At 45.3% G+C, this 16,164-nt stretch overlaps 1 protein-coding gene across 2 annotated transcripts in view; it reads right to left on the bottom strand.

Moving 5' to 3' along the window:
• The window catches only part of HYDIN (HYDIN axonemal central pair apparatus protein), a 606,889-nt gene that overhangs the window by 371,729 nt on the left and 218,996 nt on the right, over nt 1-16,164 (bottom strand). For both annotated transcript variants that reach the window (XM_068260328.1, XM_068260329.1), the window contains 4 exons: nt 9,151-9,386; nt 3,631-3,731; nt 1,519-1,654; nt 1,264-1,428 (listed from right to left, as the gene is read on the bottom strand). In XM_068260328.1, coding sequence (XP_068116429.1) covers nt 1,264-1,428; nt 1,519-1,654; nt 3,631-3,731; nt 9,151-9,386 — 638 coding nt within the window. The remainder of the gene's footprint in view (nt 1-1,263; nt 1,429-1,518; nt 1,655-3,630; nt 3,732-9,150; nt 9,387-16,164) is intronic.

Below are 16,164 nucleotides of genomic sequence, written 5' to 3'. Positions count from 1 at the left end.
ACTTTTATTTTCAGGTGTATAGTGTTTTTCCTAACATTGCATCATTCTATAATATGTGCAGATTACACAACACTCAGCATTCAAAATGATTCTTTCAGAGCAGTCTGTGAACTAATGACCTCTCCTCTAGCAGAGAAAAAGTAAATAGTTCAATTACAGTTGAGATAATAAAAGTCAGAAAACAGCCCTCTCCGACTTTGAAAGTCGTAGAGCTTAATGGCTTGTTTGCATAGAGATAACAACTGGAGTTTCTTAACTCTTCCTTTACTGGAAACAATTACACTGATGTATCTGATCTTAATGTTTTATTTCTTAGCTGTACTACACACACAAATCATAATATCATTTTTTTTTCCCTTCAGTGTCTCTTTAATCTTCCGGATGGTGTACCCGAACTAGCATAAGGATTTTTGGAAGTCCTGGATACTGGGTGGTTCCTGGTCCCCTTTTTACCACTGAATACGAGACATACAACCTTATAACGTGGGTTGTCAGCAGTTGGTAAGCTCCCTCTAATCCTTTGGGTGACGGTCTACCACTTGGATATGAGAACTCAATGATCACTTTGGTGAAAGACGATTGACTGGGAAATAGTGAATTAACGTATGATCTGCGCTAACTTCTCAATAGCTTCTATATGTGTGGACTTTTGGACTCTGTCCTTCTTCGGCAGCGATCGAACTATTGCTTTTTTCCTTGGCGCTGATTTTTAGTCTTGTTAATAAAAATGTATTAAGGCCACATCACATCTCACGCTAGAAGGAGCGGCCGTACATGAAGAGCGCACATCTCTAGCTCTGCCAGGTGATCTGTATGGAATGTTCATTACTGAGCAATCCGAAGCTAGTACAAAATATACCTGGTCTCCCAGAATTCCACATAGCTAAACAGCCTAGGCCACAGGTGTTGAACTCCAGGCCTGGAGGGCCAGATCCATGCCATGTTTAGGATGGACTGAGAAAGAGAGGAATGTCTTCTACCTGACGGACCGCACCTCTCCTGATTCAGGCCCATCATTTGAGCTGTGTCAGAGATGTGTGAGGAGCTCGGCCCTGGAGGGACCGGTATGACATCCCTGGCCTCGGCTAGCCATCACAGTGGGGGCAGGGCTATAGACAAATTGACAGCAATATATAGATATAGAAAGTGTGTCTGATGCTGAAAACAGGAGAATTCCCATTAAAGTGGGTAACCTGGATAATGTGATACTTTGTGAATAATCTCCATAAAGACACAGATGCCAGGGCTCAGACTTCTCCTTACCAGAGGAGCCTCAGTGTGTCCGAACACTGCGATCCCTGCTTTAGTATTCTGTTCTCCGGTCAGCTGGGCTTTTATCACAATGGGAACCTCTACGCTGCTGAGAGGCTGGACGACTCCTCGGGGGTGGGGACTCTCAAACAGGATGCTGGAGGAGGAGTCAGCTTCCTGCACAGAAGCAGATCAGCACAAGTTACACTCACATTCCTGAATATTAGCAGGAAACCCGCGGCCCCCGGTCACATGTGAGACACTAACCTGTGGCAGGACTGCATAGCATCCCGCTAGATGGCTGGGATTGGTGATGGTCACTGTCTTCTCATACGGGTACTGCAGGAAACAGCGGCTGAATTTCACAATGGGGTTCTCCACATACAGCGACGGCACTACACACCTGTGTACGACAGCACAGTGTCACCTGCACATTACTTATCTACCCCTAGGATGATGTCGTGTCATTAGTGATATAACATTGCGTCATCCAGTTACCAGTGACACTGTATATACATGGTAATACATATACGGTGGTATACTGCCCATTACCAGCATGTGAATGCTTAAACATTCCTGCACTTCAGAAGCAGCCATTTCCGTATATGGGACATTCCTGTACCTTAGTGGGCAAATGACCATAGCCATGTTTATATCATGTAAGGGGGATTTGCTATTAACCGCTAACATCAGCGGGTTTGGCCGGGTTTTAATCCTGAACACTTTTTTCATTTGAAACTTTAATATCAATTTTCTCAAAAACTATAAGGTCTTTTTGATACATTTTTTTTAAGTTGTAGCCACTGATCACCTTTATAAACCATGCAATTTTGGTGATTGTAGCATGTATGGGGTCTTTGCTATTAACGTTAAAGTCAAATTTTAGCCGTGATTACATGTAGAATCTGTGATAATGGATTCTACATGTAATCACGGCTAAAATCCGAGTCGAATTCAGAGCTTCGATTCAAATCCAGATCACGATCACGACATACCGGATTTCGATTCTGCCGTGGCCGGATTTACTCTAATTCGTAATTGGGAGTATCCTAGCATCACTGATTTAGGATTGATTTGAGTACTGAGGCGTCAATTCATCAAAGGCTGTTCGATAAAAAAAAAGTCGGGAAAATAACGCATTCGGTATTTTAAACTTTTTTGCCAATTCGATATTTTCATAGGTGTGGTAGAAGTTCAGTAATTTACAGAAGCCCATTGACAAAAACTTGTTGGGTAACAGCAGAAGAGTGTGTATTAATGTCTCTGTTGTTACAAGCTGTTCCCTGCAGTGAGGGCATTACAATAGTAAGAGACATCCCGACATCCCTTTAGATGTGCATGTTTGTTATACTGCCTCTGCTTGCTATAAATCTATTAGTCTTTCTTAACATTTTATGTAATTTCTACAGCTTAGAAGGACTTCCAGGAGACATTACACATGCCATGCATAGGTAATTTCCCCACTAGCTCCTCCTCATCTTCAAACAGGAAGTTAAACTGCCGGAGGGAGGCAGGGGAAAACTGTTTTGTTCCGTTCTCTCTGCTCGCTGCCTGAGAGGTAAAAAAAAGCTTGTTCCACCTAAGAAGCCTTCGCATCCTATCAGCATCACTTGCAGGAGACAAGGGCTGTTTCTATTGGCTCTGTTCCTGTCAGTCATAGCTCTTTCTGCCTGCTTCTAGTTATGTGAGTCGTGCGCTGTTTCCGACAGAGGAGAACTGCCAGTAATGATCGAACATGTTACTGTGTTTTACCGCATGCTGTAACCTTCATGAATTGACATTTACTGACATTTGTTGATTTGTGTTTATCGCACAAGTCTGTAATTTACCTCACTGCTCGGTAATTTCAGCTTGTCAGTCATGCAGTAACAACCTTGATGAATTAGCCTTCTCCTAAGTGCTCAGTACAGTCAGCTGTTTTCAGCATTATCGAATGCGGTAATGCTTTATGAATTGACGCCTGAGTCTAGGTCTGTGTGGGTATAAAAGGGAGCCAACACCCTATAACAGGGTCTATGTTCCAGGAATGTCTCTTGCTAGCAGCTCTGCCTGGGTCCACCACACATGAGATGTCTATCAGGGCATATGGGGAGCCTCAGGAATAATTGTGAACTTACCTGATCAAGCTGAAAGACATCTGGACATTTGACCACCATTCTGTAGCTATTTATTCATTAAATGTTATATACTGTATTTTACATCTAAATGCTGTCTTTCAGTTATTTATTTGTGTTCTGAGACTGCAAACCTATTACAAATAAAGAGCCTTGATTATAAATAAGTGATTTGTTTAACCAAATTCCCAAGTTTTGTGAGTTCTCAATACATTACCGCACACCAGGACAGGAAGCATATGGCTTATATGGCTGCATGACTTACTTGGCAGTTATTGGCAAAGCCAGCACCTCCTCTCCTATGCCGTCCACATCCACCACCAGCGCCAGCTCGTATCTCCGCACCTGGTTGCAGCAAAAGGTGACCTGTATGCAGACATTTAGAAATAAGAGAGACAATTGTGAGACAGTTTGTTTTTATAAAAAAAACAAGAAGAAAGATATGCCTGTCCCATATTTCTCTCACTGCAGGCTTCCATTAAGGTCAGGTACAAGGAGGCTTACACTGAAAATGGCTGCTGCACTAATGTGGGCACCGGAGTAAGCCGCTAGTGGAATATCAGTAAAATGACCGATATACTTCATTTTAATTTTTACTGATATGAATTCCACTAACCCTACCCTCTTGTCACACAAGTCCCCCCTCTACCGATGCCACGCCCTTACTGATCCCTGGCAAAATTTACACCTAACGCCGACCTATTCTTACATGGGCCCTCCCTGACTAATCCCCCTCCAAATGTGCTGATAATTATACCTAACACTAACCTACTGTCACATGAACCCTCCCTCTGCCGATACCTAACCCTAACCGATCCCCTGTCGCAAAATGCCTAATCCTAACCGACCCCCCAACCAATGCCTATCCCTAAACTAAACTATCCCCCCCCCCCTCCTAACCGCAATTCCCACTGCAAAATGATCCCCCGTCAGTATTTACACCTTTGTTCTTCTTCAGTCCCACACTGTGCCACGTAATAATGATATAACACTGGCTCGCTTGCTAGGAGGTGGAGCTACAGATCACAAGCTGGTCCTAGCCCCACCCCCTGATGCAGAGTCCCCTGCCTCTGTAGAGAGGTAGCCCCCGGCAGTGATGCCTCCAGCAGGGTTGTGCTCTATGCTGATGGGCGATATTTAGGGTATCCCTGAACATACTTTTAGGCTCTAGTCTCTCTCCATAAGCAGCTGGACACAGAATAACTTTAAAGAGGAACCCAGGATTGGAAGCCTATAGCCCCTTTTTCTGTAACAGTGCACCAGAGACGTCTATATGGCTGATGTTGTGTTGAAACCCCTCCCACAGGGCGATGTCAGTTTCCTATCTGTGAACCTCCTTGCATTATATATAATTGTCCTTTCAGCCTATCACATTGTTAGTAGGTGTGGTTATAGATAAGGGTGATGCGGTAATTGCCGAAGCTAAAATGTGTTGAGGGTAAATCAAGCCTGTGAGGTTACTTAGGGGAAAGAACCTCGAGAGGAAGCAGCCGCTGGATCCCCGAGAGGCTTCCTCCGTGTTCCTCCACCAAGCCTTTCCCGAGACGGGATCTCCGAATAGCGGCCGCACTGTGCCCATGCAGCAGCAGGAACCGGCTCGGGCTCTGGAGCAGCCAGCTTGTGCATGCACAGTAGCATAGACCCGATCAGACTCGGCTTTCTCTGCTGGATCCCCGAGAGGCTTCCCCCGTGTTCCTGCACCAAGCCTTTCCCGAGACGGGATCTCCGAATAGCGGCCGCACTGTGCCCATGCAGCAGCAGGAACCGGCTCGGGCTCTGGAGCAGCCGGCTTGCACATGCACAGTAGCATAGACCCGATCAGACTCGGCTTTCTCTGCTGGAGCCCGAGCGGGTCCGTGCTAGTGTGCGCGTGTGTGCATTTCACAAGTGGAGAGTACCACCCAAGGTGAAAATAAACGAATGAAATAAACAATTGTATCTATCCTCCTTCTCCTAAAAATGACTTTTTAGGTTATTTCACCGTTTTATCTTTTATTTAAATCTACTTTTTACGTTTTTACTGTTTTATGGTTTTTGCTCAACGACACATTCATTGAAGTATGCCAGAGCTAAAAATCTATGAACTATTGACCCTTTTTATCTCTTTCCTACTCTCAGTAGCTATTTCCTTCTAGGAAAGTGTTTTATAGTTGGAATTTTTTATCAGTGAGGGTCACACTGTAGTCACTTCCTGTCTGAGTCAGGACTGAGTCAGCCACTTACATACCTGATATTTAACTCTTTCAGGCAGAAAAAAAAGGAGCACAGCCTAGTTATGTGTGTGCTAGGCACTGTACATACCCATGTCTGTCTCATCATGTCACATGTCACCTCTGGGATACTTTAACAGTTATTCTGTGAAAAGTATCAGGAATCCAGTTTCTCTTTGTGAATCCCGCCTGACTGAAACTATCTGAACGACGCCATAAACCACCAGAAAGATACTTTTCCGTTCTCCCTACGAATACGAACTGCTCATCATAGGGGACCTTGAATGCCTTCACTTTCCATAAGACGTGTGTGACAAGGACAAGGTGGTCAGGTACCAGTGCCAGCAAGTGTCTCTGCGTGGGAACTGCTGAAAGCACACCCCGCACTGATGATTAATTCATTGGCTGGCCGTGGGCCTCGGCACTTGCTGTCCAGCACAAGCGGGGTCACCTGAATGCACAGCCCAGGGCTGGCAGTGACTGAAATCTCACATAATGGCTGTAATGATGGGCAGAGGTGCAGGTAGGAGGGAGAGCGGCTGTCTGTACAGATCATCTGCTAGGGAGAGCGACTGTCTGTACAGATCATCTGCAGGAGGAAAGCAGCTGCCAGATCCAGCGCAGGAGACGCACAACTGTCTGTTATACTCTGCTCCCTCCTCACATCCCCGGCTACAAGGCTCAGCTTGTAAAGACACTTTGCACTCATTCATTATTGAAGAGCGCATGCTGGTAAATAAGTCATGGAGAGATGACACAACAGGACAGATTGTCTATCAGAGGAGTTTAGGCTTTCACAGGCAAAGCCTCTCTTTCCACTGACACCAGCGCTTTCTGTCCCCAGCGTCGCATAACAGATGTTAAAGTGTATCTGCAGTCACAGGAACAGGAAGGACTCTGTGGCTTTCCATCGGGTCAGACTGAAATGCAATCCAATAACATTTGTAAAGCGATTTCCTTCCATAGCACTTAAAGCACAAAGATATATCTTAGATCAGTACAGGGTTGCTGGCTGGAGTGTTACAGAGGAAACAGTCAGGTGTTCAGAACTGCCGGACTAAACAGGTGGCTTCAGTTTGGACTAAAAGTAAACTTGAGATGTATAGCAAAGAATATACACATACCCGGGGCTTTCTCCAGCCCTGTTCAGGCTCATCGGTCCCTCGCTGTCCTCCGGCAGGCGGGCCGGTAATTCAGCCACTCGGCTCAGGCACTTATATTGCTTTATATTGCCCTCTGATGTATTTATACATGTTGATTAGATCCTCCTTATGTTGATCGTCTTTTCTCTAGACTAAATAAACTCAGTTTATCTAACCTTTCTTGGTAAGCGAGACCTTCCATCCCACGTATCAATTTTGTAGCTCGTCTCTGCACCTGCTCTAAAACTGCAATATCTTTTTTGTAATGTGGTGCCCAGAACTGAATTCCATATTCCAGATGTGGCCTTACTAGAGAGTTAAACAGGGGCAATATTATGCTAGCATCTCGAGTTTTTATTTCCCTTTTAATGCATCCCAGGAGGCTGCATTCTCTCTATCTGGCAGAGAGGAAGGAGGCTGCATTCTCTCTATCTGGCTGACAGGAAGGAGGCTGCATTCTCTCTATGTGGCAGACAGGAAGGAGGCTGCATTCTCTCTATCTGGCAGACAGGAAGGAGGCTGCATTCTCTCTATCTGGCAGACAGGAAGGAGGCTGCATTCTCTCTATCTGGCAGAGAGGAAGGAGGCTGCATTCTCTCTATCTGGCAGACAGGAAGGAGGCTGCATTCTCTCTATGTGGCAGACAGGAAGGAGGCTGCATTCTCTCTATGTGGGAGACAGGAAGGAGGCTGCATTCTCTCTATGTGGCAGACAGGAAGGAGGCTGCATTCTCTCTATGTGGCAGACAGGAAGGAGGCTGCATTCTCTCTATCTGGCAGACAGGAAGGAGGCTGCATTCTCTCTATCTGGCAGACAGGAAGGAGGCTGCATTCTCTCTATCTGGCAGACAGGAAGGAGGCTGCATTCTCTCTATCTGGCAGAGAGGAAGGAGGCTGCATTCTCTCTATCTGGCAGACAGGAAGGAGGCTGCATTCTCTCTATGTGGGAGACAGGAAGGAGGCTGCATTCTCTCTATGTGGAAGACAGGAAGGAGGCTGCATTCTCTCTATGTGGCAGACAGGAAGGAGGCTGCATTCTCTCTATCTGGCAGACAGGAAGGAGGCTGCATTCTCTCTATCTGGCAGACAGGAAGGAGGCTGCATTCTCTCTATCTGGCAGACAGGAAGGAGGCTGCATTCTCTCTATGTGGCAGACAGGAAGGAGACTGCATTCTCTCTATCTGGGAGGCAGGAAGGAGGCTGCATTCTCTCTATCTGGCAGACAGGAAGGAGGCTGCATTCTCTCTATCTGGCAGACAGGAAGGAGGCTGCATTCTCTCTATCTGGCAGACAGGAAGGAGGCTGCATTCTCTCTATGTGGCAGACAGGAAGGAGACTGCATTCTCTCTATCTGGGAGGCAGGAAGGAGGCTGCATTCTCTCTATCTGGCAGACAGGAAGGAGGCTGCATTCTCTCTATCTGGCAGACAGGAAGGAGGCTGCATTCTCTCTATCTGGCAGACAGGAAGGAGGCTGCATTCTCTTTATCTGGCAGACAGGAAGGAGGCTGCATTCTCTCTATGTGGCAGACAGGAAGGAGGCTGCATTCTCTCTATGTGGGAGACAGGAAGGAGGCTGCATTCTCTCTATGTGGCAGACAGGAAGGAGGCTGCATTCTCTCTATCTGGCAGACAGGAAGGAGGCTGCATTCTCTCTATGTGGGAGACAGGAAGGAGGCTGCATTCTCTCTATCTGGCAGACAGGAAGGAGGCTGCATTCTCTCTATCTGGAAGACAGGAAGGAGGCTGCATTCTCTCTATCTGGCAGACAGGAAGGAGGCTGCATTCTCTCTATCTGGCAGGAGGAAGGAGGCTGCATTCTCTCTATCTGGCAGACAGGAAGGAGGCTGCATTCTCTCTATCTGGCAGACAGGAAGGAGGCTGCATTCTCTCTATGTGGGAGACAGGAAGGAGGCTGCATTCTCTCTATGTGGGAGACAGGAAGGAGGCTGCATTCTCTCTATCTGGCAGACAGGAAGGAGGCTGCATTCTCTCTATGTGGGAGACAGGAAGGAGGCTGCATTCTCTCTATCTGAGAGGCAGGAAGGAGGCTGCATTCTCTCTATCTGGCAGGAGGAAGGAGGCTGCATTATCTCTATGTGGGAGACAGGAAGGAGGCCGCATTCTCTCTATCTGGCAGACAGGAAGGAGGCTGCATTCTCTTTATGTGGCAGACAGGAAGGAGGCTGCATTCTCTCTATGTGGGAGACAGGAAGGAGGCTGCATTCTCTCTATCTGGCAGGAGGAAGGAGGCTGCATTCTCTCTATGTGGGAGGCAGGAAGGAGGCTGCATTCTCTCTATCTGGCAGACAGGAAGGAGGCTGCATTATCTCTATGTGGAAGACAGGAAGGAGGCTGCATTCAATCGATCTGCAATACAGGAAGGAGGCTACAATATCTCTGCACAGGCCACAGGAAGAAAGAGGCGGGGATTACCTCGATGTCTAGAAGGCCCTGGGATCGTATGGTGCCTCTAGAAGGGATGATGGAGAACTCTTGAGCTCTGGATCCTCCTTTGTGCTGTATCTTCCAGGATGAGGTCTTGTCTTCCAGGACAAAGCTGTGACTTGTGGTGCTGGGCTCCTCTCTGCCATCCCCTGGCACACGTAGGCTGAAGCTCATGGGGACCAGTGAAGTGTTATTGAGGGAACATGTGAGAGTGCAGGGAAAGCCTGGAATATACAGACACTACATGGTGAGAGATGACTGTGTGTGGACAACATCATAAATCCAATGACTTGCTTTACGCGTCCATGCTGAACGCGTCCATGCAATAAGGGTGTCGGGAAAAAGGGGCGGGATATGGCTGAAATGATAAGTTTCTATGTAAAACAACATTTTTCATTAATAGCTTATAAAGGAAAATCAAGTGCTAAATATGTTGAATAAACGGAAATGAAACGGCAAAATACCGTCTATAAAAAAAACACCATATTTACACTTGTATTAAGCATAGTAATACAATTGTACATGTTACAGGTATTTTACTGCAACTATACCTAACTGTACTCTCACACAGAACCCTCTCTGTACCTATCCCTAACCCCCCCTGGTGGTGCCTAACCCTAACCACACCCCTGGTGGTGTCTAACCCTAAACCCCCCCTGTTGGAACTATCACCTGACCACACTGATCACATGCCTCTCCATGAATTCTCCTAGACATGACCATCACTAATCAGAGACTTACATATCTATCACCTGACCACACTGATCACATGCTCCTCCATGACTTCTCCTACACACTCCCATCACCAATCAGAGACTTACATATCTATCACCTGACCACACTGATCACATGCCTCTCCATGACTTCTCCTAGACACGACCATCACTAATCAGAAACTTACATATCTATCACCTGACCACACTGATCACATGCTCCTCCATGACTTCTCCTAGACATGACCATCACTACTCAGAGACTTACATATCTATCACCTGACCAGACTGATCACATGCTCCTCCATGACTTCTAGACATGACCATCACTAATCAGAGACTTACATATCTATCACCTGACCAGACTGATCACATGCTCCTCCATGACTTCTCCTAGACATGACCATCACTAATCAGAGACTTACATATCTATCACCAGACCACACTGATCACATGCTTCTCCATGACTTCTCCTAGACATGACCATCACTAATCAGAGACTTACATATCCATCACCTGACCACACTAATCACATGCCTCTTCATGACTTCTCCTAGACATGACCATCACTAATCAGAGACTTACATATCTATCACCTGACCACACTGATCACATGCTTCTCCATGACTTCTCCTAAACATGACCATCACTTATCAGAAACTTACATATCTGTCACCTGACCACACTGATCACATGCTTCTCCATGACTTCTCCTAGACACGACCATCACTAATCAGAGACTTACATATCTATCACCAGACCACACTGATCACATGCCTCTTCATGACTTCTCCTAGACATGACCATCACTAATCAGAGACTTACATATCTATCACCTGACCACACTGATCACATGCTTCTCCATGACTTCTCCTAGACACGACCATCACTAATCAGAGACTTACATATCTATCACCTGACCAGACTGATCACATGCCTCTTCATGACTTCTCCTAGATATGACCCTCACTAATCAGAGACTTACATATCTATCACTTGACCACACTGATCACATGCTTCTCCATGACTTCTCATAGACAATACCATCACTAATCAGAGACTTACATATCTATCACCAGACCACACTGATCACATGCCTCTTCATGACTTCTCCTAGACATGACCATCACTAATCAGAGACTTACATATCTATCACCTGACCAGACTGATCACATGCTTCTTCATGACTTCTCCTAGACACGACCATCACTAATCAGAGACTTACATATCTATCACCTGACCAGACTGATCACATGCTTCTCCATGACTTCTCCTAGACACGGACATCACTAATCAGAGACTTACATATCTATCACCTGACCACACTGATCACATGCTTCTCCATGACTTCTCCTAGACATGACCATCACTAATCAGAGACTTACATATCTATCACCTGACCAGACTGATCACATGCTTCTTCATGACTTCTCCTAGACACGACCATCACTAATCAGAGACTTACATATCTATCACCTGACCAGACTGATCACATGCTTCTCCATGACTTCCCCTAGTCATGACCATCACTAATCAGAGACTTACATATCTATCACCTGACCAGACTGATCACATGCTTCTTCATGACTTCTCCTAGACACGGCCATCACTAATCAGAGACAAACATATCTATCACCTGACCAGACTGATCACATGCTTCTCCATGACTTCTCCTAGTCACGCCCATCACTAATCAGAGACTTACATATCTATCACCTGACCAGATTGATCACATGCTTCTCCATGACTTCTCCTAGTCATGACCATCACTAATCAGAGACCTACATATCTATCACCTGACCACACTGATCACATGCTTCTCCATGACTTCTCCTACACACGACCATCACTAATCAGAGACTTACATGTCTATCACCTGACCACACTGATCACATGCTTCTCCATGACTTCTCCTACACACGACCATCACTAATCAGAGACTTCCATATCTATCACCTGACCACACTGATCACATGCTTCTCCATGACTTCTCCTACACACGACCATCACTAATCAGAGACTTACATGTCTATCACCTGACCACACTGATCACATGCTTCTCCATGACTTCTCCTAGACACGACCATCACTAATCAAGAGACTTACACATCCATCACCTGACCACACTGACCACATGCTTCTCCATGACTTCTCCTAGACACGACCATCACTAATCAAGAGACTTACATATCCATCACCTGACCACACTGATCACATGCTTCTCCATGACTTCTCCTAGACATGACTATCACTAATCAGAGACTTACATCTCTATCACCTGACCAGACTGATCACATGCTTCTCCATGACTTCTCCTAGACATGACCATCACTAATCAGAGACTTGCATATCTATCACCTGACCACACTGATCACATGCTTCTCCATGACTTCTCCTAGACATGACTATCACTAATCAGAGACTTACATCTCTATCACCTGACCAGACTGATCACATGCTTCTCCATGACTTCTCCTAGACATGACCATCACTAATCAGAGACTTACATATCTATCACCGGACCAGACTGATCACATTCTCCTCCATGACTTCTCCTAGACATGACCATCACTAATCAGAGACTTACATATCTATCACCTGACCACACTGATCACATGCTTCTCCATGACTTCTCCTAGACACGACCATCACTAATCAAGAGACTTACATATCCATCACCTGACCACACTGATCACATGCTTCTCCATGACTTCTCCTAGACATGACCATCACTAATCAGAGACTTACATATCTATCACCTGACCACACTGATCACATGCTTCTCCACGACTTCTCCTAGACATGACCATCACTAATCAGAGACTTACATATCTATCACCTGACCAGACTGATCACATGCTTCTTCATGACTTCTCCTAGACACGACCATCACTAATCAGAGACTTGCATATCTATCACCTGACCACACTGATCACATGCTTCTCCATGACTTCTACTAGACATGACCATCACTAATCAGAGACTTACATATCTATCACCGGACCAGACTGATCACATTCTCCTCCATGACTTCTCCTAGACATGACCATCACTAATCAGAGACTTACATATCTATCACCTGACCACACTGATCACATGCTTCTCCATGACTTCTCCTAGACACGACCATCACTAATCAAGAGACTTACATATCCATCACCTGACCACACTGATCACATGCTTCTCCATGACTTCTCCTAGACATGACCATCACTAATCAGAGACTTGCATATCTATCACCTGACCACACTGATCACATGCTTCTCCATGACTTCTACTAGACATGACCATCACTAATCAGAGACTTACATATCTATCACCGGACCAGACTGATCACATTCTCCTCCATGACTTCTCCTAGACATGACCATCACTAATCAGAGACTTACATATCTATCACCTGACCACACTGATCACATGCTTCTCCATGACTTCTCCTAGACACGACCATCACTAATCAAGAGACTTACATATCCATCACCTGACCACACTGATCACATGCTTCTCCATGACTTCTCCTAGACATGACTATCACTAATCAGAGACTTACATCTCTATCACCTGACCAGACTGATCACATGCTTCTCCATGACTTCTCCTAGACACGACCATCACTAATCAGAGACTTACATATCTATCACCAGACCACACTGATCACATGCCTCTTCATGACTTCTCCTAGACATGACCATCACTAATCAGAGACTTACATATCTATCACCTGACCACACTGATCACATGCTTCTCCATGACTTCTCCTAGACACGACCATCACTAATCAGAGACTTACATATCTATCACCTGACCAGACTGATCACATGCCTCTTCATGACTTCTCCTAGATATGACCCTCACTAATCAGAGACTTACATATCTATCACTTGACCACACTGATCACATGCTTCTCCATGACTTCTCATAGACAATACCATCACTAATCAGAGACTTACATATCTATCACCAGACCACACTGATCACATGCCTCTTCATGACTTCTCCTAGACATGACCATCACTAATCAGAGACTTACATATCTATCACCTGACCAGACTGATCACATGCTTCTTCATGACTTCTCCTAGACACGACCATCACTAATCAGAGACTTACATATCTATCACCTGACCAGACTGATCACATGCTTCTCCATGACTTCTCCTAGACACGGACATCACTAATCAGAGACTTACATATCTATCACCTGACCACACTGATCACATGCTTCTCCATGACTTCTCCTAGACATGACCATCACTAATCAGAGACTTACATATCTATCACCTGACCAGACTGATCACATGCTTCTTCATGACTTCTCCTAGACACGACCATCACTAATCAGAGACTTACATATCTATCACCTGACCAGACTGATCACATGCTTCTTCATGACTTCTCCTAGACACGGCCATCACTAATCAGAGACAAACATATCTATCACCTGACCAGACTGATCACATGCTTCTCCATGACTTCTCCTAGTCACGCCCATCACTAATCAGAGACTTACATATCTATCACCTGACCAGATTGATCACATGCTTCTCCATGACTTCTCCTAGTCATGACCATCACTAATCAGAGACCTACATATCTATCACCTGACCACACTGATCACATGCTTCTCCATGACTTCTCCTACACACGACCATCACTAATCAGAGACTTACATGTCTATCACCTGACCACACTGATCACATGCTTCTCCATGACTTCTCCTACACACGACCATCACTAATCAGAGACTTCCATATCTATCACCTGACCACACTGATCACATGCTTCTCCATGACTTCTCCTACACACGACCATCACTAATCAGAGACTTACATGTCTATCACCTGACCACACTGATCACATGCTTCTCCATGACTTCTCCTAGACACGACCATCACTAATCAAGAGACTTACACATCCATCACCTGACCACACTGACCACATGCTTCTCCATGACTTCTCCTAGACACGACCATCACTAATCAAGAGACTTACATATCCATCACCTGACCACACTGATCACATGCTTCTCCATGACTTCTCCTAGACATGACTATCACTAATCAGAGACTTACATCTCTATCACCTGACCAGACTGATCACATGCTTCTCCATGACTTCTCCTAGACATGACCATCACTAATCAGAGACTTGCATATCTATCACCTGACCACACTGATCACATGCTTCTCCATGACTTCTACTAGACATGACCATCACTAATCAGAGACTTACATATCTATCACCGGACCAGACTGATCACATTCTCCTCCATGACTTCTCCTAGACATGACCATCACTAATCAGAGACTTACATATCTATCACCTGACCACACTGATCACATGCTTCTCCATGACTTCTCCTAGACACGACCATCACTAATCAAGAGACTTACATATCCATCACCTGACCACACTGATCACATGCTTCTCCATGACTTCTCCTAGACATGACTATCACTAATCAGAGACTTACATCTCTATCACCTGACCAGACTGATCACATGCTTCTCCATGACTTCTCCTAGACACGACCATCACTAATCAGAAAGTTACATATCTGTCACCTGACCACACTGATCACATGCTTCTCCATGACTTCTCCTAAACATGACCATCACTAATCAGAAACTTACATATCTGTCACCTGACCACACTGATCACATGCTTCTCCATGACTTCTCCTAGACACGACCATCACTAATCAGAGACTTACATATCTATCACCAGACCACACTGATCACATGCCTCTTCATGACTTCTCCTAGACATGACCATCACTAATCAGAGACTTACATATCTATCACCTGACCACACTGATCACATGCTTCTCCATGACTTCTCCTAGACACGACCATCACTAATCAGAGACTTACATATCTATCACCTGACCAGACTGATCACATGCCTCTTCATGACTTCTCCTAGACATGACCATCACTAATCAGAGACTTACATATCTATCACTTGACCACACTGATCACATGCTTCTCCATGACTTCTCATAGACATTACCATCACTAATCAGAGACTTACATATCTATCACCAGACCACACTGATCACATGCCTCTTCATGACTTCTCCTAGACATGACCATCACTAATCAGAGACTTACATATCCATCACCTGACCACACTGATCACATGCTTCTCCATGACTTCTCCTAGACACGGACATCACTAATCAGAGACTTACATATCTATCACCTGACCACACTGATCACATGCTTCTCCATGACTTCTCCTAGACATGACCATCACTAATCAGAGACTTACATATCTATCACCTGAC

The sequence above is a fragment of the Hyperolius riggenbachi genome, chromosome 11 (genome assembly GCF_040937935.1).
Source record: "Hyperolius riggenbachi isolate aHypRig1 chromosome 11, aHypRig1.pri, whole genome shotgun sequence".
Lineage (NCBI taxonomy): Eukaryota > Metazoa > Chordata > Amphibia > Anura > Hyperoliidae > Hyperolius > Hyperolius riggenbachi.
Note: the sequence above shows the minus strand (reverse complement) of the source record. Positions and strands in the feature narration are given on the sequence as shown.